Genomic DNA, 26,021 nt, shown 5'->3' with positions numbered 1-26,021 from the left:
AGACTAGATGGAATCCCAGCCGAAGTCTTCAAAAAAGGCAGGCCTGAGCTCCACAAACAACTCCACCTCCTGATTCTCAACATCTGGAAAAGGGAGCAGATACCTAGAGATTGTCAGTTTCTTTGAGAAGGGTGACAAGTCAGATTGGGGAAACTATTGTGGCATCTCCCTCCAGGCAATGGCAGGGAAATTCTAAGCTTGACTCCTTGCAAACCAAGTCCCGCCACTCTCAGAAGACATTCTTCCAGAATTCCAGTGTGGCTTCTGAACACTGAGGAACAGCAGACACAATCTTTGCTACCTGTCAACTCCAAGAAAAACGTTGTAAACAAAAACAAATCTTATCCGTAAGTTTCATGGACCTGACTAATAAGATGGGTGAACTGGAGTACCTCATATCAAAGGAGGAAGTTGACATAATAGGCATCTCAGAAACATGGTGGAATGAGGACAATCAGTGGGACACTATCATACCGGGATATAAATTATATCGGAAAGACAGAACAGGTCGTGCGGGTGGCGGAGTGGCGGAGTGGTACTATATGTGAAGGATAATATAGAATCAAATGAAGTAAAAATCCTAAAGGAATCAAAATGTTCCATAGAATCATTATGGATAACAATTCATTCCTCTAATATGAATATGGCATTAGGAATATATTACCGACCACCTAACCAGGACAGTGATAGTGATGCTGAAATGATGAGGGAGATTAGAGAGGCTATCAAAATAAAAAACACAGTAATAATAGGAGATTTCAATTATCCCCATATTGATTGGGTGCATGTCACCTCAGGACGGGATTCAGAGATTAAATTTCTTGATGCCTTAAATGACTGCTTCTTGGAGCAGCTAGTACAGGAACCCACAAGGGGAGAGTCGATTCTCGATCTAGTCTTGACTGGAACGCAGGATCTGGTCCAAGAGGTAACTGTTACTGGACCGCTTGGAAATAGTGACCACAATATAATAACTTTTAATATTCCTGTGTTGGGAAGAACACCGCAGCGGTCAAACACTCTGGCATTTAATTTCAAAAAGGGGAATTACACTAAAATGAGGAAGCTAGTTAAACAGAAACTAAAAGGTAGAGTAATTAAACTAAAATCCCTGGAAGCTGCATGGAAACTGTTTAAAGACACCATACTAGAGGCCCAACTTAAATGTATACCCCAAATAAAAAAACACAGTAAGAGACCTAACAAAGAACCACCATGGCTAAACAGCCATGTTAAAAAGGCAGTGAGAGAGAAAAGGGCAGCTTTTAAAAAGTGGAAGTCAAATCCTAGTGAGGAAAATAGAAAGGAACATAAACACTCCCAAATTAACTGTCATAATGTAGTAAGAAAAGCCAAAAAAGAGTTTGAGGAACAGCTAGCCAAAAATTCAAAAAACAATAGTAAAATGTTTTTTAAATACATTAGAAGCAGGAAGCCTGCTAAAAAAGCAGTGGGGCCCTTGGATGATAAAGATATAAAAGGAGCGATCAAGGAAGACAGTGCCATTGCGGAGCGATTAAATGATTTCTTTGCTTCAGTCTTCACGGCTGAAGATGTTACAGAGGTTCCTAAATCTGAGCCAGCCTTTTTAGGCGACAAATCTGAGGAACTCACTCAGATTGAAGTGACATTAGAGGAGGTTTTGGAATTAATTGATAAGCTGAATAGTAACAAGTCCCCAGGACCAGATGGCATTCACCCAAGGGTTCTGAAAGAACTCAAATGTGAAATTGCGGAGTTATTAACAGTGGTTTGTAACCTATCCTTTAAATCCACTTTGGTACCAAATGACTGGAAGACGGCCAATATAACACCAATATTTAAAAAAGGCTCTAGAGGAGATCCTGGCAATTATAGACCGATAAGTTTAACATCAGTACCAGGCAAATTAGTAGAAACACTAGTAAAGAGTAAAATTGCAAGGCACATAGAAGAGCACGAATTGTTGGGCAAAAGTCAGCATGGTTTCTGCAGAGGGAAGTCGTGTCTGTCTAATCTATTAGAATTCTTTGAAGGGGTTAATAAACATGCGGACAAGGGGCACCCAGTGGACATAATATACCTAGATTTCCAGAAAGCCTTTGACACGGTCCCACACCAAAGGCTTTTATGTAAATTAGGTGGTCATGGGATAGGAGGAAAGGTCCTTTCATGGATCGGGAATTGGTTAAAAGACAGAAAACAAAGGGTGGGAATAAATGGTAAATTTTCACAATGGAGGGGGGTAACTAGTGGTGTTCCCCAGGGCTCAGTCCTGGGACCGATCCTGTTCAACTTGTTCATCAATGATCTGGAAAATGAGGTAAGCAGTGAGGTGGCAAAGTTTGCAGATGACACCAAGTTGTTCAGGACAGTCAAAACCAAAAGGGATTGTGAAGAACTACAAAAAGATCTCAGCAAACTGAGTGATTGGGCAGCAAAATGGCAAATGAAATTTAATGTGGGTAAGTGTAAGGTAATGCATGTTGGAAAAAATAACCCAAATTACACGTACTACATGATGGGGTCAAATTTAGCTACGACAGATCAGGAAAGGGATCTTGGAGTTATAGTGGATAGTTCTCTGAAGACATCCACGCAGTGTGCAGCGGCAGTTAGTAAGGCAAATAGGATGTTAGGAATTATTAAAAAAGGGATCGATAATAAGACAAAAGATATCATACTTCCCCTATATAAAACTATGGTACGCCCACATCTCGAGTACTGCGTGCAGATGTGGTCTCCTCACCTCAAAAAAGATATATTGGCATTAGAAAAGGTTCAGAAAAGGGCGACTAAGATGATTAGGGGCTTGGAAAGGGTCCCATATGGGGAGAGGCTAGAGAGACTGGGACTTTTCAGTTTGGAAAAGAGGCGATTGAGGGGCGATATGATAGAGGTATATAAAATCATGAATGGTGTGGAGAAAGTGAATATAGAAAAATTATTTACCTTTTCCCATAATACAAGAACTAGGGGACACCAAATGAAATTGATGGGTAGTGGGTTCAAAACTAATAAAAGGAAATTTTTCTTCACACAGCGCACAGTCAACCTGTGGAACTCCTTGCCCGAGGCGGCTGTGAAGGCCAGGACTCTATTAGGGTTTAAAAAAGAGCTTGATAAATTTTTGCAGGTCAGGTCCATAAATGGCTATTAGCCAGGGATAAAGTATGGTGCCCTAGCCTTCATAACAAGGGCAGGAGATGGATGGCAGGAGATAAATCACTTGTCTTCTGTTCTCCTTCTCTGGGGCGCCTGGCATTGGCCACCGTCGGCAGATGGGATGCTGGGCTTGATGGACCTTTGGTCTGACCCAGTATGGCCATTCTTATGTTCTTATGTTCTTATGACTGACACATTCGACTCAGTCAATCATAGTGCCCTCTCAAAGATCAGCTGCCCCAAAAGATTTGTTAGCAGCTTGAGGCTGCTTCACAACAACATGACTGCCACAATATTGAGCAACAATGGTTCCAAAGCGATCCCTTTGAGGTCAAAATGGGTAACAAACAAGACTGCATCATTGCCACATCAACCTTCTGCATCTTCATCGCCTTCACACCATCTGGAAGCTTGCCATCAATGAGGTGAAGATTGAAAAGTTTCCCGTTCATTCTGTAGACAGTCTCAGGAGACTGGAGGCTAAAAACAAGACCTCCACAACCTTAATCATGCAAGAAAAATGAGAAGCGCTGTGGCATCCAACTAACAGATACACTGGAGCATACTGGATGCAAAGTGGGTCTTTTCCAATGACAGCTTATGTTCCCATATATCTTTTAGTCTATATGGTACCAGAGGACTTCTCATTGCTTTTACAGATACAGACTAACACGGTACCCCTCTCATACTTGAGCTTGATCATGGAGCTCCAGTATGTGGATGACAACATGCTTGCTGCTCTCTCCCTTGAAGCCCTTCAGACCATCTGAAGTGCCTTCGCTGAAGTGAATGAGAATCTAAGCCTCATATTGATCAAAAAAGACCAAGGTGTGCCTTTGGTGAGGGTTGGTGGAGCAATCTCATGTACCATCTACTGAAGTTAATGGAGAACTGCTGGAAAATGTGGAGCACTTTTTACTTTGAAAGTCATCTTTCTACTGAAGTCAACACTGAGGCAGAAATCCAACACTGTGAGCCTGGCAAGCTCTGTTTCCATCCGCTTGAGACGAAGGGTCCTCAAGAACCGGAACATCTATCCCAAGACAAGGCTCCTTGTATACCATATAGTGGTTATTCCGATACTACTAGACAACGTACAAGCGTCAACATACAAGCATTTCCCCAATCTGACTTGAACAATACCATCAACACTGCCTCAGGAGAATGCTAAATATCTCTTGGGAGGATAGGCATAAACACACTACCAGCCTGGAAGAGGTGAACATGACCAGCATTGAAGTCACTATCATTCATCAAGAACTTTGTTGGACTGGACTGGTCAACGTCGTCTGGATGTCTGATCAGTGCCTCCCAAAATAGATTACGTTACCTGAGTTGGAGGAGAGTTGAGGGTCAGCGGAAGCAATAGAAGAACATGCTGAAGACACACATGAAAAGTCCAATATTGCTGCTGACAATTGGGAGAACTTTGTCCAAGACCGACACCTGGGGAGAATGGCAATCCATAAGGGGGTGGTGCAATTTGAGAGGTCCTGCCACAGTGCAGATAATGAGGTGGAGAAGAAAAGAGTGTCAAAAACTGCCTGCGCCCCACCAACAGCTACCAAAGAAAAAAGTTACTCACCGTAGTAACGGTGGTTCTTCGAGATGTGTCCCCGTGGGTGCTCCACAATAGGTGTCGGGCTCGCCCGGCGCCGCAGATCGGATCTTCCAAGCAGTTTCTGCCGGACCGCGCATGCGCCAGCGCGCGCCGCTCCCTTGCGCGCTCCTGGCCATGTGCGCGATCCGGTCCCCGCCAGTTCCTCGACCAACCGCCTCGGGTGCCCCTGCAAAACACTAACAGAGATCCGAAGCGGGGAGGATGGGCGGGTAGTGGAGCACCCACGGGGACACATCTCGAAGAACCACCGTTACTACGGTGAGTAACTTTTCTTTCTTCTTCGAGTGTCCCCGTGGCTGCTCCACAATAGGTGACTACCCAGCAGTAACCCAAGATAGGAGGTGGGTAATCGGATTACGTGCAGCTTGTCCCCGAGAGGACCGCTGCAGAGAGACGGATATCCTCTTGGAATACCCTGTGAAGGGCGTAATGTTTGGCGAAGGTGTCGTAGGATGACCAGGTCGCCGCTCTGCAAATGTCTTTTAACGCAACGCCCTTGAAAAAGGCTGTTGATGCCGCCACCGCCCTGGTGGAATGAGCCCTGGGAGTGGCCGATAAAGGAGTCTTTTTGAGCTCGTAGCACATTTTTATGCAGGATACAATGTGCTTTAAGATTCTCTGCGAGGAGAGACCTTCTCCTTTCAATTTGGGAGCGAGGGAGACTAGGAGTCTATCCGTTTTCCGGAAGGACTTGGTCCTGTCTATGTAGAAGGCTAGCGCCCTCCTCATGTCCAGGAGGTGTAGGCGCGCCTCTTCGTTGGAGTTATGAGGCTTTGGATAAAACGAGGGTAGAACAATAGGTTCGTTAATGTGAAACTCGGAAGAAACTTTGGGAACAAAGGCTGGATGCAGCCGTATGGTTACCGCCTCCTTGGAAAAAACAGTGCAGGGTGGCGTTGCCATGACTGCCGCGAGCTCGCTCACCCTACGAGCTGACGTAATTGCAAGAAGAAAGGTCGTCTTTATTGTAAGGAGGCGGAGGGGAACCGTGGACAAGGGCTCGAACGGTGGTCCCATTAGTGTGGTAAGCACCAGGTCCAAGTTCCACGAAGGTGGAATCGGTTTCCGAGGGGGGTATAGGTTTACCAACCCTTTGAGGAACCTGGTAACCATAGGGTGGGCAAACACCGTGTGCCCTTCCTCCTCATGTCTGAACGCCGAGGTGGCGGCAAGGTGGACCTTCAACGAGGATAGCGAGAGTCCTCCTCTCTTGAGGTCCAGTAAATACTCTAGTATTGTAGGTATAGGCACCGAAAGGGGGGCCAGCTGTTTGGTAGAACACCAAGCCGTGAAGCGAGTCCATTTTTGCTTGTAGGTCTTCCTGGTGGAAGTCCTCCTGCTACTTTCTAGGACTTGCTGTACTTCCACTGTGCATGTGCTCTCTAGGGAGCTGAGACATGGATTAACCACGCTTGCAGTCGCAGGCTTTGGGGGTGCGGGTGCACTATGGACCCCTGGGCTTGCGTGAGCAGATCCGGTGCCACCGGAAGAGGCATCGGTGGACGGTCCGACATGCGCAGGAGTAGGGGGAACCATTGTTGTCGATCCCACGTTGGGACTATCAGGATCATCCGGGCCCTTTCCCTCCTGGCTTTCTGCAAGACTTTGTGGATCAGCACTGTGGGAGGAAACGCATAAAGCAGGGGGCCCCTCCACGGGATCGCGAACGCGTCCCCCAGGGACCCCCATCCCAGTCCTGCCCTGGAGCAGAATCGTGGGCACTTCTTGTTGTGCTGAGTGGCAAACAGGTCTATTTGGGGAAAACCCCATGCGTGGAAAATCGGCCGTAGCAGATCGGGACGGATCTGCCACTCGTGTGTGAGTGCAAAATGCCTGCTCAGCTGGTCTGCCTTCACATTGTGCGCACCCGGCAAGTATGAGGCTTTCAAGATTATATTGTTGGCGATGCACCAGTTCCATAAGCGGATTGCTTCCGCGCATAAGGCACGGGATCGAGCTCCTCCTTGCCTGTTTATATAAAACATGGTGGAGGTATTGTCTGTACTGATCCCGACGACTTTGCCTTGTATGTGGTCTCGAAAGTGTCTGCAGGCGTTGAACACTGCTCTGAGCTCCAGTATATTTATGTGTAGTGACTGTTCCGTGGGTGACCACGGTCCTTGAGTCACCTCTTCGCCCATGTGCGCTCCCCACCCTATGAGGGAGGCATCTGTAGTGAGAAAAACCGATATTTGCGGCTGGTGGAAGGGTACCCCTGTTAGCAGGTTCCTGGGGTTTATCCACCATTGTAGGGATTTGCGCACCCCGGCTGTGGGCGACACCACCCTGTGAACGGTGTGTACTGCCGGTTTGTATACACTCGCCAGCCAGTGCTGCATGCTGCGCATGTGTAACCTGGCGTTCTGTACTATGAATGTCGCCGCTGCCATCTGGCCCAGCAGCTGCAAGCACGTCAAGACCGGCACCGTAGGGCTGAAGGTGATGACCTGCACGAGGGAACCGATGGCCCGAAAGCGAGCCTCTGGTAGATATACTCTCGCTGTAACCGAGTTTATGCGAGCCTCTATGAACTCTATGTCCTGTGTGGGGTCTATTTTTAATTTTGCCAGATTGATAACCAGGCCGAGTGAAGAGAATGTGTTTGCTGTGACGCGTATCATGCGCAGAACCTCCCCCTTCGAGGCCCCTTTGAGCAGGCAGTCGTCCAGATACGGGAAAATAAATACCCCCTGTCTGTGCAGGTAGGCTGACACCACTGCCAAGGTCTTGGTGAAGACTCTGGGGGCCGAGGAGAGGCCAAACGGTAGGACCTTGTATTGGAAGTGTTCATTGCCTACCATGAACCAGCGGAATCGCCGGTGAGCCGGATGGATAGTTATGTGGAAGTACGCATCTTGTAAATCGAGGGCTGCGAACCAGTCTCCATCGTCCAGTGCTGTAAGGATGGAGGCGATTGTGGTCATCCGAAAACGTTGCTTGCGCAGGTACCTGTTGAGGCTGCGAAGGTCTAAGATGGGCCTCCAGCCTCCCGTCTTTTTCTCCATGAGGAAGTACCTGGAGTAGAACCCTTTCCCTTGCAGTTGCTCCGGCACTCTTTCCACTGCCCCTATGAGCATGAGATGGTCCACCTCCTGCCTGAGCCTCGCTACATGGGAGGCCTCCTGGAGGTGGGGCTTGGGTGGAGGTCATGACGGTGGGAGCGACTGGAAGGGGATGGCGTACCCCGTGGCTATGATCTCCAGCACCCATTTGTCTGTGGTGATCCTTTGCCACTGGTCGTAGAATGGTCGGAGGCGATGGTGGAATAGTCGCTTCGGATGACCTTGTGCGATGGTAGTGATGGCGCAGCCCTGGATCTGTATGTCAAACCTGTGGCCTTTGGCCCCACCCCGAGGACGCACGGCTCTGTTGGGAACGTCGCCTGGGAGGTCTGTACTGCTGGTGCTGTTGATGTCGCCCTTGCTCGTAACCCCTGTGGTACTGGGGGCGCTGTTGCTGGTACTGGTACCGTCTTTGCTGAGGGTAGTACCTTTTCTTTGTGTATGGAGGGGCGTTGCTGTGGAACGTGCTGCTGTGTCCGCAATGTCCAGGGCGATCTGAACTCCCGTCCTCGAGGCCGCGTAGCCTTCTTGCACTATGGCCTTGAGCACCGGCTTTTTGTCCTCTGGAAGCGAGTCCATGAGGGAGGTTAATCTGGAATAGTTGTCGAAATTATGGTTCGCTAAGTGTGCTGCGTAATTTGCCATTCGCAGCGTTAAAGTGGAGGAGGAGTAGACCTTTCTGCCGAACAGCTCTAGCTTCTTGGCATCTTTGTCTGCTCCCCCTGTCCTGAATTGAGATGTCTTTGATCTTTGTTGCGACGACTCCACCACCAAGGAATTTGGCTGTGGGTGGCTGAACAGGAACTCCATGCCCTTCGCCGGCACGAAGTATTTCTTATCCGCTCTCTTTTGGACAGGCGGAATAGTCGCAGGGGTCTGCCATATCGTAGTGGCGGACTCTAAGATCGCTTCATCAAGCGGCATTGCTACTCTGGAGTAGGCCAGAGGTCTCAAATTTTTGAGGAGCTTATGGTGTTTCTCTTGCACCTCTGCTGTCTGGATGCCTTGCGTGAAGGCCACCCTCTTAAACAGCTCTTGAAACTGTTTGAGATCGTCCGGAGGATGGACGTCCCCCGGGGCCGTAGCCTCGTCCGGGGAGGAGAGCGAGGAACCGCTGGGGTACGTCTCTCTGGACCCTTCCGGTTCCTGCTGGTGATGGTACACCCTCTCGCTAGAGGTTTGCGAGGGAAAATCTCGGGGTTCCATAACCAGTCCCCCCTGAGATGCTTGAGTCTCTGTCCCCGGTCGCAATTGCCCTCGGGGGTACGAGATCGTCTGTGGGGATCTTTCCCTAGTAGATTGCCAATGGTGTCTATGCCCCGCGTGGTAGGGGCGACCATGGCAGTATAGGCACTGTTCTTGGGAAGGTGACCTAGACCACTCCCTTGGTGCGTACCCTCTGCGTCTGGGGGAGGGAGATCGTCGAGACACTGGAGAGAGCGATTTTGCATAACAGTCCAGCGGTTCAAACCCCAGGAAGTGTGAAGGTGGTCCCAGCCAGGGTGAGGCTGGTTGCAGAAATGGAGAAGGGGGCTCCGGGTAGGCTAGGGGGGACCCCTGCCTTCTGGTTAGAGTCTGCAACATAAGCGGAGGGCTGTGAGAAAGCAACTCCACAGCCCTGTCCGGAGAGGGGCTGCAATGCCTCCTCTTGTGTGCAGCCTTCCCCCTCCCTGGAGGAGGTAACTCCGCCCCCTGACGCACAGGGGATGCCGGCCCCGTCCGCACCGTGCTAGGCACGCTCGAAGGCGGTGCCGCACGTGCGGTGTCCTTCGGTGCCTGCAGGCTGCGTGCCTGCGTGCTCTGCACCGCCGGTTCCCCGGGGGTCGGTGCCGCTGCCTGCGGTGCCGACGCCACTGGCGCTTGTTTAGCCGCCGCCCTGCCTGCGGTGCAGGGCGGCTGGCTGATTATGGGAGGCTGAGCCGCTTCCACGTGGCTCTCCGTGCCGCCGCCGATCAGCTGTTGCTGCGGCTGGGGGCTGCTCACTCCTCCTGTCCCTCTCGCTGTTGCTGCCGGCAGGGATCGGGCTGGGGAGGCTTTCCTCCGTTTTTGTGCTGATGGGGTGAGGGAGGCAGCTTTCCTTTTATGGGCCCAGGAGGGTCCCTCCTACTGCGGCCGGTCCGGCACGTCTGGCTGGAGGGTCTTATCAAAAAGCAGCATTTTAAGCCGCATCTCCCTGTCTCTCCTTGCTCTGGCTGTTAATTTAGCACAGAAGGAGCATTTCTGTGCAACATGGGACTCCCCAAGGCACCTTATGCATAAACTGTGCCCATTGGACGCTGGCATCGCCTCTTGGCAGGACTCACATTTTTTAAATCCTGAAGAGGACATTGTTGGTGAGTCTTTCAGTTGTTAAGCGGGTACTTAGCACCTTCTCTGTGCTGTTTTCCCCGTCCGATGGCCTGCCGCAGCAGGAGGGCTGATGGCCCTATGCTCCTGGCCTCCGGTGCTGTTACTGGGACTGGATTGAAGCTGTCCCGCTTGTAGTTTGTTTGTTGCTTTGTTTTTTTTTTTTTTGTTTGTTTGTTTTTTTGCAAAAATAACAACCGGCTAACTTGCAGTAGCCTAAGTACTCGAAAAACTTTAAAGAAAAACAGTTGAAGTCATTGAATACGCTACTTGGCCTTAGCCTAGTTCGGATTCCGTCTGCAGCCGACGGCGGTTAAGACGAACTGGCGGGGACCGGATCGCGCACATGGCCAGGAGTGCGCAAGGGAGCGGCGCGCGCCGGCGCATGCGCAGTCCGGCAGAAACTGCTTGGAAGAGCTGATCTGCGGCGCCGGGCGAGCCCGACACCTATTGTGGAGCACCCACGGGGACACTTGAAGAAGAACACCCGGTCCTTCTGTGGTAAGATCTGAGGCTCCAGAATTGGGTTGATCAATCGTCAACGAACTCACAAATATGTGGGTGACATGAAAACATCCTACTAGTTATTGAGTGACCACTGAGAAAGAGATAACATGTTGTTAACTAAGTTTATACTGTTCCAAGAGTGAGAAACCATTTACGATTATGAAGGAGCATTTTCAATCATTTTCAGTCAATGACGCCGGCCCTCCGTATTTATGATGGCAGGTGAAGACTGCCAAATCAAGGAGCACATGAGTTTTAATGTGTAAAACAAAGACTGCTTTGGGTAACTAGGTAAAAGATTTAATTTACTGTAATACTTACTAGGTGAGAACTGTCTTTAACTTCTTGTACTTGCTGCACCTGCGGTTCAGCCACAACTTTAGTGTCCTGATCAGAAGTCATGAGCTGTCTGCTTTTTGGCTCCTCTGAGAGAACTTTGTCACCGTGGTAAGCTGCAGAGGAAAATACAATGATACAGGTGTATTTAAGTGACTGCTTAAGTGACAAGAATTCATAGGCAACATTTTGTAGAACAACTTCAAGAGGAATAGCTACAACTCTTTTTCACTGGAAAAATCTACAGTGGAAACCTCTCAAAAGCTCAATTTACATTGCTTCACCTTGGGAAGCGTTCAGGTTGATTTTCAATGCACTACTACTTTTCACCATAGCTGCTGCTTATTTTCTTATCTGATTAAAAAAAAGACTCCAAGTTTTGGTACAAGGGGATTTTTGGGTTCCCAGCTGTTATAACATTTCATCTCAGATACTTTTAAGAGAGGTCACACCACAAGTGTTTTTCTGCATTAGCAGGGCTTAAGTCACTCTGTTCCATCAGGCTCCAAAAAAGTTACTTTAGCCAACAAGACAGGCAGAAAACTGAAGAGGGTTCAACATTTCAATTTGTACAGCTATTGTGTCTCCTCCTAATTAGTTGGTGTTTGATCACAATGGCTACATCTACACGTGCACGCTACATCGGAATAGCTTATTAGGCTATTTCGATGAATAACGTCTACACGTCCTCCAGGGCTGGCAACATCAACGTTCAACTTCGACGTTGGGCAGCACCACATCGAAATAGGTGCTGCGAGGGAATGTCTACAAGCCAAAGTACCACACATCGAAATAAGGGTGCCAGGAACAGCTGCAGCCAGGGTCACACGGCGGACTCAACAGCAAGCCGCTCCCTTAAAGGGCCCCTCCCAGACACACTTGCACTAAACAACACAAGATCCACAGAGCCGACAACTGGTTGCAGACCCTGTGCATTCAGCATGGATCCCCAGCTGCCGCAGCAGCAGCCAGAAGCCCTGGGCTAAGGGCTGCTGCACACGGTGACCATAGAGCCCCACCGGGGCTGGAGAGAGAGCGTCTCTCAACCCCTCAGCTGATGGCCGCCATGGCGGACCCCGTTATTTCAATGTTGCAGGACACGGATCGGCTACACGTGCCCTACTTCGACGTTCAGCTTCGAAGTAGGGCGCTATTCCCATCCCCTCATGGGGTTAGCGACTTCGACGTCTCACCGCCTAACATCGATTTCAACTTTGAAATAGCGCCCAACACGTGTAGCCGTGACGGGTGCTATTTCGAAGTTGGCGCCGCTACTTCGAAGTAGCGTGCACGTGTAGACGTGGCCAATGAGAGACATTTTTTCCATCTCATCCTTCATTTTAAAACGAACTCGAAAAGGAGGCTTTTTTTTTTTTTTTTTTTTGGAGGAACACAAACCTCATCTGGAATACTCTGTGAAATTCAGGTTTCCAATGTATAAGAAAACTTCAAAATGGAACAGGTGCAGAGCAGGGCTATTAAGATGATCAGAACAAAAAACCTATCTTATGGTGACGAAGGTCCAAGAGCTTGAGGAGAACAAAATCAGGTGAGAACTGGAAGGGACCTTGAAAAGTAAACAAATCCATTCCCCTGTACGTTTGGCAGAACCAAGCACCATCTAGATCAGTTGTTTCCCAATTTTATTTGGCCACAGAACCCTTTTAAAACTTGAAAGAATTTCGCAGAACTCCATTCCCAGGCTCCACCCTGTCAGCCCCCCAACCTGCCCCTCTATCTCCAAGCTTTACCTGCCTCAGCCCTCAAATCCACCCCCTTAACCCCAACCTTTACTTCCCCCATCTCCACAAACCCATCCTCCCCCTTCCACAAGCTTAACCCCTCTTGGACCCAAACCCACCCCCCACATCCCCAAGGTTAACCCACCTCAGCTCCAAACCAGCCCCCAGGACAAATCTATCTGTGGTGATGGCTGGGGAGCCCACACTGGGCAGCCCTGGGCTCCAACAGAAGGAAGGCTGGCATGGAGGTGTTCCACTGGCAGGGATGAGCCAAGCCACTCCTACCAGAGGGGTGTGGCCACTCTGGTAACAGAATAAGTGAGCAGCTCTCTGCAGCTGATCTAGATAATACCTGACTGATGTTTATCTAACCTGCTCTTAAATATCAACAGCGATGGAGACTCCAGAACCTCCCTAAGCAACCTATTCCAGTGCTTAATCCACTGACTCTTAGGAAGACGTGCCCAGGAACACACACAGTGAAATAGGGCTTGACAAGTGGTGCCAAGGAACGTATACGTACTGCCATCTACCTCTGTGGGTAAGTTTTTCCTCAAGTGGGAATGGGTGTTTTAGGACACCTTTGTGCAACTTCAACCTTTTTATTCCTTAAAGGAGGGCTATAAAAGCATGAACTCATTCAAAACATTTTCCAGTAACCCCACTCTGAATACAAGGGTTTAACTAAAGTAAATCAAGACCTATTACACAGTTAGAACTGAAAGTGCAACTTTAAAGAACGTTGCTGAAATTATGTATGGCAAGTACAGAAAGTTAAAATTTGGAGCCCACAATGTGGGACTATGTTCTACATGTGGGGTAGTTCTGCATGACAGATCCAAGTTAAAAGGCTAGAAAGTTTTTATAATTGGTAACATTTCAACATTTTAAAAGTTTTTTATATTTACAATTCTGCAAAATTATGAATCTCAAAAAATGACAGGTGTTGAGAATTGAAAGATATTTACTTTGTATATTTTCATGTGTTTACAGCTTGCGTTATCAATCTCAAGAGGCATTCTTTTTACTTTTCCCACATGTAAATTTCCATCAGATTTAAATATTTTTCATCAGTTTGTGTATGTACGTTGAAACTGATGTTTACTAAAAAAGACTAATCCTTTCAAATCTACAAAAGAATCTTAAAATTACAAGATACAGGTTCAATTACCTGACTCATTAGCTCATTCCAGAGCTGTTATTTTAGTGGCATTGCTCAAGGAACCAAAATTTAAGTCCTTGTCAAGACTAAGCATCCAGTTTAAAATGAAACCTTGCTTATGTCATACTAAGCATGCAAAAGTGGTGATTGGACTAAACAACACGAAAAAAATATTCTGGCACTTCTACCCACCCAGTTCTTGACAAAGTAGACCCTTAAAATATTAAGCTACAAAGCAGTAGAGAAAAATGAATTTCTTTGGGGTCAAAGATTCAGGAACTAAGAGCTGAATAATGTGTTGGCATATGTGGCATCAAAACATTTCATGAAATATTAATGTAGCAGTAGCAATCTAATTAGAAAAGTTTCACCACTAGTTACTTTAAGATGAAGTCACATTTAAAAACATTAAGGAATGCCCTCACCCCACCCAGCTGCCCTAATTTAGTTATTAACAGTGAAGGCTGTTATTTTTAAATAAAAGGTAGCATGAGCTACTGAAGTACATTCAAGTAACAAATTTTGATTTCCCACTGAACATGATGGGCTGTAAGGAATGGTTTCTTATGCTACAGCTAATGAGATCTGAGATGATTTAGTCAGGGTATATCCTACTAAGTGGGTGCATGCCTCAGGCACATGTGATTTTTTTCCTTAGCAGGGCCCACTGGGGCTGCCACATGCATTCTTTGCAATCCTGTCTGAGGGCAGTAACAACTAGCCCCTCAATTCCTTGGAATTCAAAGCTTGGGGAGCGCAGGACTTTAGAAAAGTGGGCATGAAAGGCAGGTTGTGGGACCCACAGTTAAGAAGTGTTGCTCTAGTTATTTTCAGTGTGGATTCCATTCTAGTTAACTGTAAATAGTCACAGAGAGGTTGCAGTGTTAGTCTGTGCCTTCACAACACAAAGAAAAAAAAAACACCACAGTCATGTAGCACTTTAAAGACTACCAAAATTTATTAGGTGATGAGCTTCTCTGGGGCAGACCCACTTCTTCTGATCTACTTCCAGATTGGAAGACATGGGTCTGCCCCACAAAAGGTCACCACCTTATAAATGTTGTTAGTCTTTGAAGTGCTACATGGCTGCTTTTTTCTTAGGTAACTGTAAATCCCTATTTGTCTTGGATTGTGGCAGTAAGGAGTCTTGGCTGTGTCAGTCAATTTAGGGTACCGTTTTTCTTAGCTTAGCGTCTGCCCAAGCATAACCAAGGGAGCAGTCCTCCATATGTAGGTCCTCATAGCTAACACACAGATCAGCAAATTTGTAAAGTAGGCCAAACAGATTCCCTCTGCTGTTGTGGAGTGTGCCTTGACCTACAAACGCCAGCCAACTATTTCCAGCGGTCACCACTCATGACTCATTTCAAGATTTTCTGGGAGGAAAAGTAGTCATGGCCTTTTCAGTTGGCCAGATAAGGCCATGAAGAGGCAGGGAGAGCTTGAAAGACAATTCTCATTAGGTAAAGAAGGACCCTGTACTTGTCCAGAGAATGGATGTTTCAGTCCTGGTGAGTAGTGATTCCAGCTGCAATTCTAAGACCACTTTGGGGTGTGGTTTCATCACCGCAATGTCTAAATGAAAAATGATGGTTCAGTATAAGATACCTACTAATGGCCATAAGGAAGACCACCTTGATGGTGAGGTGGTATAATGGGCATTCTGCTGATGAAGGCTCTATCAACTATGGACTACGATGCTTGAGTCCCCCACAGGAGTGCCTTTGTGGCTGTTACAGCTCTGTGGCAGGGAGGGGGACAAGCAGGGACAGACCAAAAATCAGCAGATTCATGGTTCTCTGAAAGGGAAGGGGAAGAACATTAAGTGTTGGTTTCCTGTGACCCAACATGCAAGAGGAGTGTGGGGGAAGATGGTGTGTCTGGGCCTCAGGTGGCCTGCTGTGAGGCCTACTTACTAACTGTGGTTGCCCAGTGCTGTCATATATGCATTAAGTACCCAAAAGTCCAGGATAGGACAAATGGGTCTGATCAGCAACTTTCACTCTAACAAGCACTAGTAGAGACTAAGGTGCCAAAATAAAAGCGAAATTGTTCTGAAGAGGCTGAGAAAAGATTTGAAAAAGCTTAGCTTGAGCTAAAATTTAGTGGATTGGACCAGCTACATTCCATCTCACTACTATGGGGCATAAGAAGGAACTTGGGACAATTGCAGATGCCCCACCCTGTGAGTACTTGAATGGGAATTCAAAGAGGCAGAGGGCACATGCTCAGCCCCAAAAGACACTGATAGTTAAGAACAGTAGTGCACACAAGGTACATGCACACACATAATGGAATCCAGGCTGACACATTTTAGAACCCATGTTTCTTCTACTCCTCCTGTTTTGTCTACACGTTTTTCCTCACCAATTTTCCTTCCACTTGGGAACTTCCTTTCCTTCTAATTCCCCCTGCCCCCAACTTTGTTCCTTCTAGGACATTAACATTAGCACTAATATTTCACATATGTAAGGCCTGTGGAAGAAGAACCAAGCAAGATAGTATTTTTAATGATGAGTAAATGCTTCACTTCACAGATGTCTACCAGTTATCAACCACAGAACAGTCTGCTAAATAATCATTTTAAGTCTGCATTAGATAAATTGTAGTAAACTTCTTTGATAGTTACGTCATGAATATAATGAAATTCAATACCCATACAAGCATGTCAAAAAAGTTAGTTAAAAATATCGTAACTCATCAGTGCTCTGCCCCTAACACTAAGGCCTGGTCTACATTTAGATATTAGGCTGACCTAGCTGTATTACTCAGGACTGTGAAATATTTTGCATACTGACTGCCATAGTTAGCTGGACCTCACCCCATAAAGTGTAGACACTACACTGCCTTTGTTGACGTAAATGGTCCCCATAATGCTCTTGTGACTGCTCTGAAATATTTTCAGCTCTGGAGCACAGCAGCAAGCTATGCAGAAAAAAAAAATCTTTTCCCTGTTAAAGGAATAGGAACTTCTGAATGTATGGGGTGGGGGCGGGGGGGAGGTGTGGAGAGCTCATCTACCTCAGAGCCAACCATGGCAACCTCCATACTCCAGAAGTTCTTGGTCTGTGAAAAGAAGAGGCTACACAAGCACAGCTCTGCTCCATCCACAGAAACATGGACATTTACATGGTGAAGTACAGTGCTTATCTTTTCCCTGTGGCTGCAGCAGCTAGACAAACGACCTAAGTAAAACATTATGTGCACATACGTAGCTCAAGAATCTTCCACAGAAGTCTCCAGGAAACATTTGTGAAGGTACCTACAATCTATTTAAAAAAAGGATTCTGGGAAGGGCTGCCTAGTTATTTCTCCACCACAGTAGGAAACCAGTGAGCGACAAAAGGTTTGCTGAAATAAGTGCTAGTGTAGACAGCCTCAGATTGAATATTTTTGGAAACTTCACACAAAACTGTTCAACCACTTCCAAGAAGCAGAACAATCTGCTTTTTTCCCCCCAGTGCCAGAAAAAAATTAAAACCTTTTTCAGGGAAATCTCTCAAGTCACCATGCTTTGGATCAGGGACTGAATCTCGCAAGGGCTCTTCATCAGGGATGTGACTATTGACATCCCTGTGAAAAATCTGCCAAAATGCAAGCTTCAGCAGAAATGTTTGCACATTAAGTGGAAACAAGTTTTAGTAGCTAAATTTCTCCCAAAATATTCCATACACACTGAGCATTATCCAGGCTTGATATTAACAGGACACAGATTCTGCATATGGAAGTTTTAACTTTTGTAACAAATTGGAAACCAGAGGGCACTGTGGCCAAAGTGGATGCAGAATGCTTGAGTTCTCAAGCAGTAGACAGAAAAATGCACAAATACTGTCTCTGAAAACCCACCATCTAACCATGACAAATACTGTACGCAACTACTGACACCCGTTAGCTCAGCACTTTCCCCTACAAAATCTGAAAGCAGCCCCCACCCCCCATGCCCCCTCAGCTTTTACAAACTGTTCCCTGACCCTGATGGAATGGATGACTATCCTGCAAGAGGTGGCTGCAGATACTGCTGAAACTACCTGACATCAGCACAACTGAGATTCAAAGTGCACTACAAGCTCTACCCAGATGGCTGAATGAAGCAGAAAATTTGAGTGGATAATGATAAAGGGAACAAAGGTTACAATGACCTGGAATGATATAAAAATTAAGACCAAAACTAACTAAACTACAAAGCCATTCATAGCAATGCAGCTTCATCAGGATTGTGCAAATATAAAAAGGTAAACCTTCTTAATTTGTCCCTAAAGTGCTAAGTTGTTGGATCTGCTAGTAGACTTTTGTTTGAATATCTCTGTTCTTGCTCCCAAGTCAGCTCCATAAGGTCAGCCTACAGCACTGACTGTGAAGTTCCTGAAGTTTATCCCTAAAACTTACATGCTAAAAATACAGAGGAAGGAAAAAGGAGAGATTAAGAACATAATGGCTATGCTGAGCTAAATTTATGGTCCATCTAGCCCAATATCCCATCTTCCAACAGAAGTTGGAATGGAGGGAATAAATAAGCCAGGGCAGTTTCAAATTGTTCCACCCCTCTATCATCCAGTCCTCTCTGAGCTTTAGGTAGTCAGAAATTTAGGGATACCTCCTACAGCATGGGACTATACACCTGATCATCTGGGTTACTAGTCCATTCTTCATGAATTTACTTAATTCTTTTTCAAACCCAATCATACTTCCGGCCCTCACAATATCCCCAAGCAACTAGTTCCACAGGTTGACTGCTCATTGTGTAAAACAGCAGTCCACAAAGGAAGCATACCTAACAAAGCTGATATTACTGCTTCATTAGATATCATTTCCTTATTGTCTAACATATCAAGATTCTGTTGGTAAAAGCCGATTACAACTGTAGTAATGTTTAGGCCCAGAGGTGGAGTGTCTCCAAGTTTCATCTTATCCAGCTACCCTCCCAGGTGTCAAGTGTGGAGCTTGGAAGTTTAAAAACAGGTACTTTTTTTTTAATTGTATTTTTGGATCACCCTCCTACAGCAACTGTTCAAGAAGCCTCCAATAATCCCATAAATTGAAGTAGAAGGCTCACAAGATGAGACATGGACTCAATCAATTAGCTCAAGAAGGCTAAGTAACGTAAAAATCAGTTCTGACCCAGAAGGAGCCATACCATGACCTGGCCAACTTTAAAATCCCAGATATTACAACCTGAGGAACATCAGTGATGGGACGGGATATGCTCTTTACTATCTTTGCCTATCACATACAGGCAACAATTGACATGAATCATGCAAGAAGTCCAATGTATCATCAGCCCCCTACTCCTACCATGGACATGATGAAAATACTTTGCCAAACAGGGGATATGGAGGTGTGAGAAATACAGCAGCAAATGAATATAATGACATTACACAGCCACAGAATTTACCTCAGCCTATTGCAGTAGCAACTGCACCAGCATCCTGGTTCAACCTCACAGATGGAGCACAAAAAACAGCAAACAGAAGAGAATGCAGACTTAGAAGAACAAATGTGTGATGCCTAAAGGCTCCATGCAACCCTACAACCTCATTAGGAAGGCATGCACATGGAGACCTACAATAATCACCAATGGTCAGGGGCTGCCATTGTCAATTATTGATACTGGAGTGTCAATCAGCATAATCAATTTAAAAAAAACCAGAATTATCCCTTTTATCATCAGGATGACCTAGAGTCTCAGCAACATTTGCAAGTAACCAGATCACAGCTGGATTATCAGTATCAGTAGGGACAGAGATAGGATAAAGAGGAAACTTGCTTGCACTTGTGAACCTGAAAGAACCTTACAGCTTAGTGGGAATAGATTTTCTGAAACAAACATGGATGCATTATAGATGTGACCAATCACTTGCTACGTGCAATCAGAACTAAGGCACTGACCAATCAATCTGCTGTCACTTTCACTTGTGGTAATTTTTTCAACAACAAACAACAGAGCTGGGCCCAACAACCTTTCCAAGGTGGAGGGCTCAAATTTTGCCTGTTGACCTCTGTATGGTCCAAGTGCTGGTGATAATTCTTACAGTCACCAATAGTTCTATTTGCAACAGCTTCGTTAATAAATACGTTAAGATACAGAGCTTTACCATTTAGGTAGTAGTTGGTAGCATTAACTGGTCTTTTGTTTATCCATGTGGCTTTGAGCAAGCTCCTGGCTGCATGGGAGAGGAGAGGAGAGGAGAGGCAGGCCTCCCGCGCCAATGAAAGTCAGCTTGCATGCCACTCTTGGCACCCGTGCCGGGGGCTGCTGACCCTTGCTCTCAAGAGTGGTGATGTGCTGGCATTGACGACCAAACATGCTGCAAGTTCTGCTAAACACAAGCATGAAGGTGGAAAGGATGTAGTATCTGCTACAGTATCCTTACTATGCACAGCATCATGGCCTTATGTTATTTAAGAGGAAAATCTTAAAATCAGTATACACACAAAGGGCTAAACACTGCAAGTGCCTCCGATTTCCTTGCCTATGTTATCAGTCACAATCCCAGCAATAGTCAGCCATATGAGAGAAGGATCTGAGGACACTGATACTTTTGAAGAAAGGCAGAGCCTAAGTCCACACCAAGCTCCAGAAGCACCCTATAGCTATAACTATGTATCACAATGCAGAGAAGCGATTACTTCAACAGTTGAGAGAGACCAAGAAAGGGCATCAATTCCTGATAACAGAACGACATGAACATAGTGTTGAGTCCCATATAATCTTTAGGCAGATTTTAAAATTACATACAAGATTTAATTATTAACTGTTAGTTTTTTTGTCTTAACCACTACTATATGCTGTCATATGTATGTGACAGGGAGCTTATTATCTAATCATCACTTGATAATGAGAATTCTCCCACAGTGGAGAGAAATGTAATTATTTTTTGCCTCCGTTTATTGTGTAGTGTCCTGATTAATCAAGATACATTCTGTATATCCACTATATTAATCAACTATTTTAATCGAGTCCTGTGGAACCCTAAAGGTTAACAAACATATTTAGGCATAAGCTTTCATAGGTTAATTTGACAAAGTGGGTTTTACCTATGAAAGCTTTTGCCCAAATAAAAATGTCAGTCTTGAAGATGCCACAGGACTGCTCGTTGTGTTTGCCAATACAGACTAACCTCTGAGACCTATATATTAATCAAGATTAAGCAATTAATTTACTTTTATACTCTGACAGAACTATAAAAGTGTAGTAACATTTATAGGAATTTGGCAATAGGTCAGACAAGCTGATGTGCAAGAAACCTGTATGTTGAAGCCTGAAAACTCTCTATCCACTATTTTAGGCCTTGGATACAAGAAATGGGTGACCTAAAAATGACTTAATGACCTAAGATTTTGAAAAATGAAGTAGAAATTAGTAATATTGCAGAAGAACATTAGGGAAGCAGAATTGTAGAAGTGCTGTAATAACTAAAATGTGCTTGTATCATATGCCTTGACTGCAAGGCAAATATGGTACATCAACCTGTACAGCCTATAGAATTCAAGATATGTCATATCTCCAGGAGACAGACCAATGAGAGAGAGCAACAACGACAGCATGAAGATGTGTGGAATACAGGTATAGACAAAAATCACTGTATAAAAAAAAGGGATACGTAGGATAGGCCAATTGAGCTTCCTGACGAAAACTACAGCAGGAATCTCTCCCATATTGACCATCAATCCCTGTTAGGGCCAGAGTAACACTGGCTAGGAGGATGTGAGTACGTCTATATTATAGTTAGTGCATGGCATGTATCTTTTGACATTATATATGCTTCCACTTATATTATTGGCAATTCTAATAAAACTACTCAAAAAGATTGATGCTTTTGTAAAAGTATGTGTTACTTGCATACCTTGTGTGTTCCTAGGAGCTCTGGGTCTAGAACTAAGACTGCAGATGCAAGAGCGTCGCCATAAATAAAATAAAAGGCTACAGTACTAATGTCTATTTCGCTCTCCACTACCTTTCCTTTTTGGGTTTCCCTTATTTAATTCTTTCTACTCTCCTCCCATGCTGGAAATCTCCTTCCCACTCCTGCAGAATGTACACTGGGAAACACTACCCTCCTACCCATGATCATAGAAAAAAAAAAAAAAAAAAGCTTTTTGCTGGTAAATTATGCAAGAACCCATACAACTGCTCAAGAAAAATAGCTATTTCTTATTTTTTCCACAAACTGACTTAATATTTTATTCAATACAGTTTAACAATGAAGGTCCCGATAATCAAACTGCCGCCTGGAACTTACAGGTTTTTAAATACCCTATTAAAGAAACACACACACACACACACACACACACACACACCCACTCTGAGATGACTATGCTCCAGCAAATATCTGACAGAACCTGAAGGATGTAAACTGAACATGGATTGGGTAGGCCTCATTTTCCTGTTTAATTCTGAAGTGAAGGAAGTTGCTATACACAAAAAAGTTGAATTAGCACAATGTCCAACAATCTGGTACCATTCTCAAAACTGAAACTGGCAATTCTGTGATCATGTCTGCCAATTTCAACAGGCAAAGCCAAGATGATCCCAAATATTTTCATACATATTTATGAATATAAATGACAAGGATCATATCCTACTGTAACTGAAAACTGAAGAAACTAGACCTAGTCTCTGATAACTTTCTCGAACACCAATAGTTAACTGTCAAGTAGTTCATACATACATGGCTTGTTCAGGCTACAAGATACACTCATCCCTTGTTATACGAACACAATTGGTTCCCAACTTTCTGCTTGTAGGGGAAAACATGTAAGAGCAACACTGTATTCCCATTAAAATACATGTAGAAGTCTCTGATTGGTTGCTAGTGCTCCTAACTCAAAGGAGTGGCAGCAAGCAGTACTGCTTTTGAAAGGTAAGTGAACCTTGGCTTTGGGGGTGGGGGCTGGGGAGAGTTAAAACCTGGTGGCAGATTGCATCTGTGGGATAGTTTAGGCTTCTGTGGTTTGGGTGTGCAGGTCCGGCGGGGTTTCAGGGTGTGTTGGGTTGGAGCCGTGGGGAAAGGGGTAAGGCTCATATTAGCAGTAGGGAGTTCACATATCTGGTGAACAAAAGGTAAGTAAGTATGCGTGTCCCTTGTTTTAGCGAGTACTCGTACATAAAGTATTCATTTAATAAGGAATGAATGTACATGGAGACTGGACAAACCTAAAGATCGAGCCTATAGCTTGTCTTATTTTGGGGGACTGAGGGTTGCTTTCCCCCCTGCCCTTGCAGCTCATACAACACATTCAAGATTGGACCATTTCTTACTATCATGACTTGATAAATTCTGTCATTTATCATGGCACTATTAGAGCTGACCATACTCTTACGCATGTCTTTTAGACCTACAGGGTATGTACTCACTGACTGATTTGGAGTCTGAATACCATCTGGGAACTCCAGTGAGAATAAATGCTTATTTCCACACTTCCAGCCCTTTAAACAAATATCTCCATTACTACTTCACCAGCTGCCACACTTTGGGAAGAATCTAAAGCCTTCACCACAGGCCATATCAATTATTATACCACCTTTGTAGAAGAAATGGAAAAAAACCCACAGAACTGATCATTTAACAAAGGAAATTAAGACCTTGAATGAACACCATGCTTCTGCCTCTTGTCTAAAGAGTCCACACAAAAGATATGAAATCAACAAACTTTTGTCCCAAAAGACTGAGTTTGTATCATTTTGTTTAAAACAAGATTACTGCCAATGTTGAGCACTAGCAAGCTATTAGCATAAATACTAAGCAAAAGGCTAATGGAAATTAGATGGCTGTTATTTATGACCGTAACAAAACATACACAGTTTGGATATTAAAACAGTTATTTAAAGCTATGTTTGACTGAAGAAGGCATCAGTAAAGATGTCCAGGTAAATATTTTAGTGGATTGTCTATGCTACTCAATTCTCAGAATGAACGTCTAGGTACCACTCCAGAAGTCACAGAACTGACCTGGGATATTAAAAAAAGGCTGGAAAGCCTCCCAGCACTGACTGGTTCTCTACTGAATGTTACCAAAACTTCTGACACTTCAACCCCTACATTACTGAATCTGGTCAGTGACACCAGCAACGAGCAAACCTTCCCAGCATTCTAAGAAAAGCTGTAATTTGTTATTTCTAGAGCTGGAAAATGCCTGAGAATATTCAGCAATGACAGGCCAATTTCTTACTCAAATGGGATGTTAAGACTTTAAGCAAAAGCTCCTTATGCAATTGGACAAAGTTCTGATGTTATACACAAATCAGGTAGACTTCCTGCATAATAGACATGGGTCAGCTAGTGTGTTAATTGATATGGCCACTGAGAGAGACTAAAGATAGATGTGTTGTTTCTCTCCTCCCTTTAATTCTAACCCTCATTATTTACTATGTGCATTTTGAAGAACCTGGCCTTTTGGTATATTTGTCATACTTGGAAAAATTAGCAGAAATATGAAATTGTAAGTGAATTATACATTAATTTCAGTTATATGTCACAGCTGTGCACCCAATTGTGCCCTGGGGGCAATGCAGTCAAATTTCTAACTGCAGGATCCAAGAAACATTGTCCAAGTTGGGTCCTTTGGGTGAGGAGACCCAGAAGATTATGCCAGAGAGACCTGCTAGACTATACTCTGACTTTTCTAAGGTGACTGATATGAGCACTCTGTGCCTGGAAGTCAGTAAGAAAAAACAAACACTTAAGCAGTTTCATGTTTGTTTCCAATGCTATGTTAGCAAATCTATTTTCAAGTCTGACAAAGCTCTGAAGACAACATACATACTTTACAAAAAAAACCCTATTGTTAAACAATTATGCTTACTATTCATGGCAGTCTTATAGCACCTTCGATCTCTAAGGGGCACCAGGATTGCTTGTTATCTGTGAAGCTGCATGGTTACTAACATGGTTACTCCTTTGAGGCTGTTTACATAATATGCCTGACAAAGCCATAGAACAAAAGCAAATTAAGTTTAATTAAAAAGCACATGCCCTCTAATTTCTCCAACCACTAGTTTACACCTTATGACTACCAGAAATCACACCTGACAACAGCACCCCTTTATCCAATCATTGATTATGAACACATGTAACCAAAAATTTCAACAAACCCTTGGGCCTTCCCTTCCGCACTTGATCTTGGCAATCCAGAAGATTGCCAAGTGAACGGTGATCTGTGGTTTTTACAAACTTTCCCCCTTCCTGCCTTTTAGCTTGAGAAAAACTATAGTAGTCAGTGTCTTTATACACCCCTTACATCCAGAGTTCCTTCATAAAAGTGAGTGAGTATCTTGTCATCTGAGGTCTGACTTTTTAAACTATTCCTCTAATAGATGACATAAGGCTGCTGAAGTTTCACATCTAGACTTCTCACACCCTTGGTAAGAGTCTTAATTTTAGGTCAACAACTCGCTAAAGCTAGGCCAAGAATTCCCTCGCCCTCCAGAGTTCATAGCCTCAGGTCAACTGAGAGAGCACCCCAAATATGATTCATCGCTGGAACACTGATTGGACATTTCCTCTGAACTGAGGTCAGCTCTACACTAGGCACTAGAGTCAATTTCAGATATGCCATTTTTGTTATGGGAACTGCAATTTCAGAATGCCATTCTAGTTATGGCAGCTGAAATCAACACATCCTTCTCTCTTCACTGGGGGAGGTTGACAGGAGCCTCTCCCCTGCTGACCTCCCTTAGAGTACAGGGGTCAACTGCCTGCCTCAGACAGACTGAATTTGTGTTTCTCTACCAGACTCATGAAATCCAACTCCAGAATATCAACCCTGACTGGGCTGTTCTTCTCAGAAGTATAAACATGCCCTTAATTTGCTACAATATCCCCATATACTGTCTCCTTTCCTAGTTTTAGTGCTGTCCCTACCAATAACATTTCCCCAAGGAGGACAGCAGTAGAGTTATTTGAAGCAGTTCCTCTGTCAGTGGGGCAACTGCCCAGGATGAGTTGCAAACACAAACACTATTTTCTGTTATTTGGGAGGGCGGGGGCAAATGAAGAAGCCAAAGGAAGCCATTATTTGTGATGGTGTGGGGGAGGGGAAGAAGGGAAAAGTTGGTATAAGAAATATGGGTTTGTATCTTCCTTCTTCTTCCCCAAAGGAGC

At 45.0% G+C, this 26,021-nt stretch overlaps 1 protein-coding gene across 1 annotated transcript in view; it reads right to left on the bottom strand.

The window, feature by feature from the left end:
• The window catches only part of LARP4B (La ribonucleoprotein 4B), a 113,136-nt gene that overhangs the window by 69,395 nt on the left and 17,720 nt on the right, over positions 1–26,021 (bottom strand). Inside the window, exon 2 of the mRNA XM_074985033.1 lies at positions 11,002–11,132. Within this exon, the coding sequence (XP_074841134.1) occupies positions 11,002–11,082 (81 nt within the window). The 5' untranslated portion in view covers positions 11,083–11,132. The remainder of the gene's footprint in view (positions 1–11,001; positions 11,133–26,021) is intronic.

Source organism: Carettochelys insculpta, chromosome 2 (assembly GCF_033958435.1).
Source record: "Carettochelys insculpta isolate YL-2023 chromosome 2, ASM3395843v1, whole genome shotgun sequence".
Taxonomy (NCBI): Eukaryota; Metazoa; Chordata; order Testudines; family Carettochelyidae; genus Carettochelys; species Carettochelys insculpta.
Note: the sequence above shows the minus strand (reverse complement) of the source record. Positions and strands in the feature narration are given on the sequence as shown.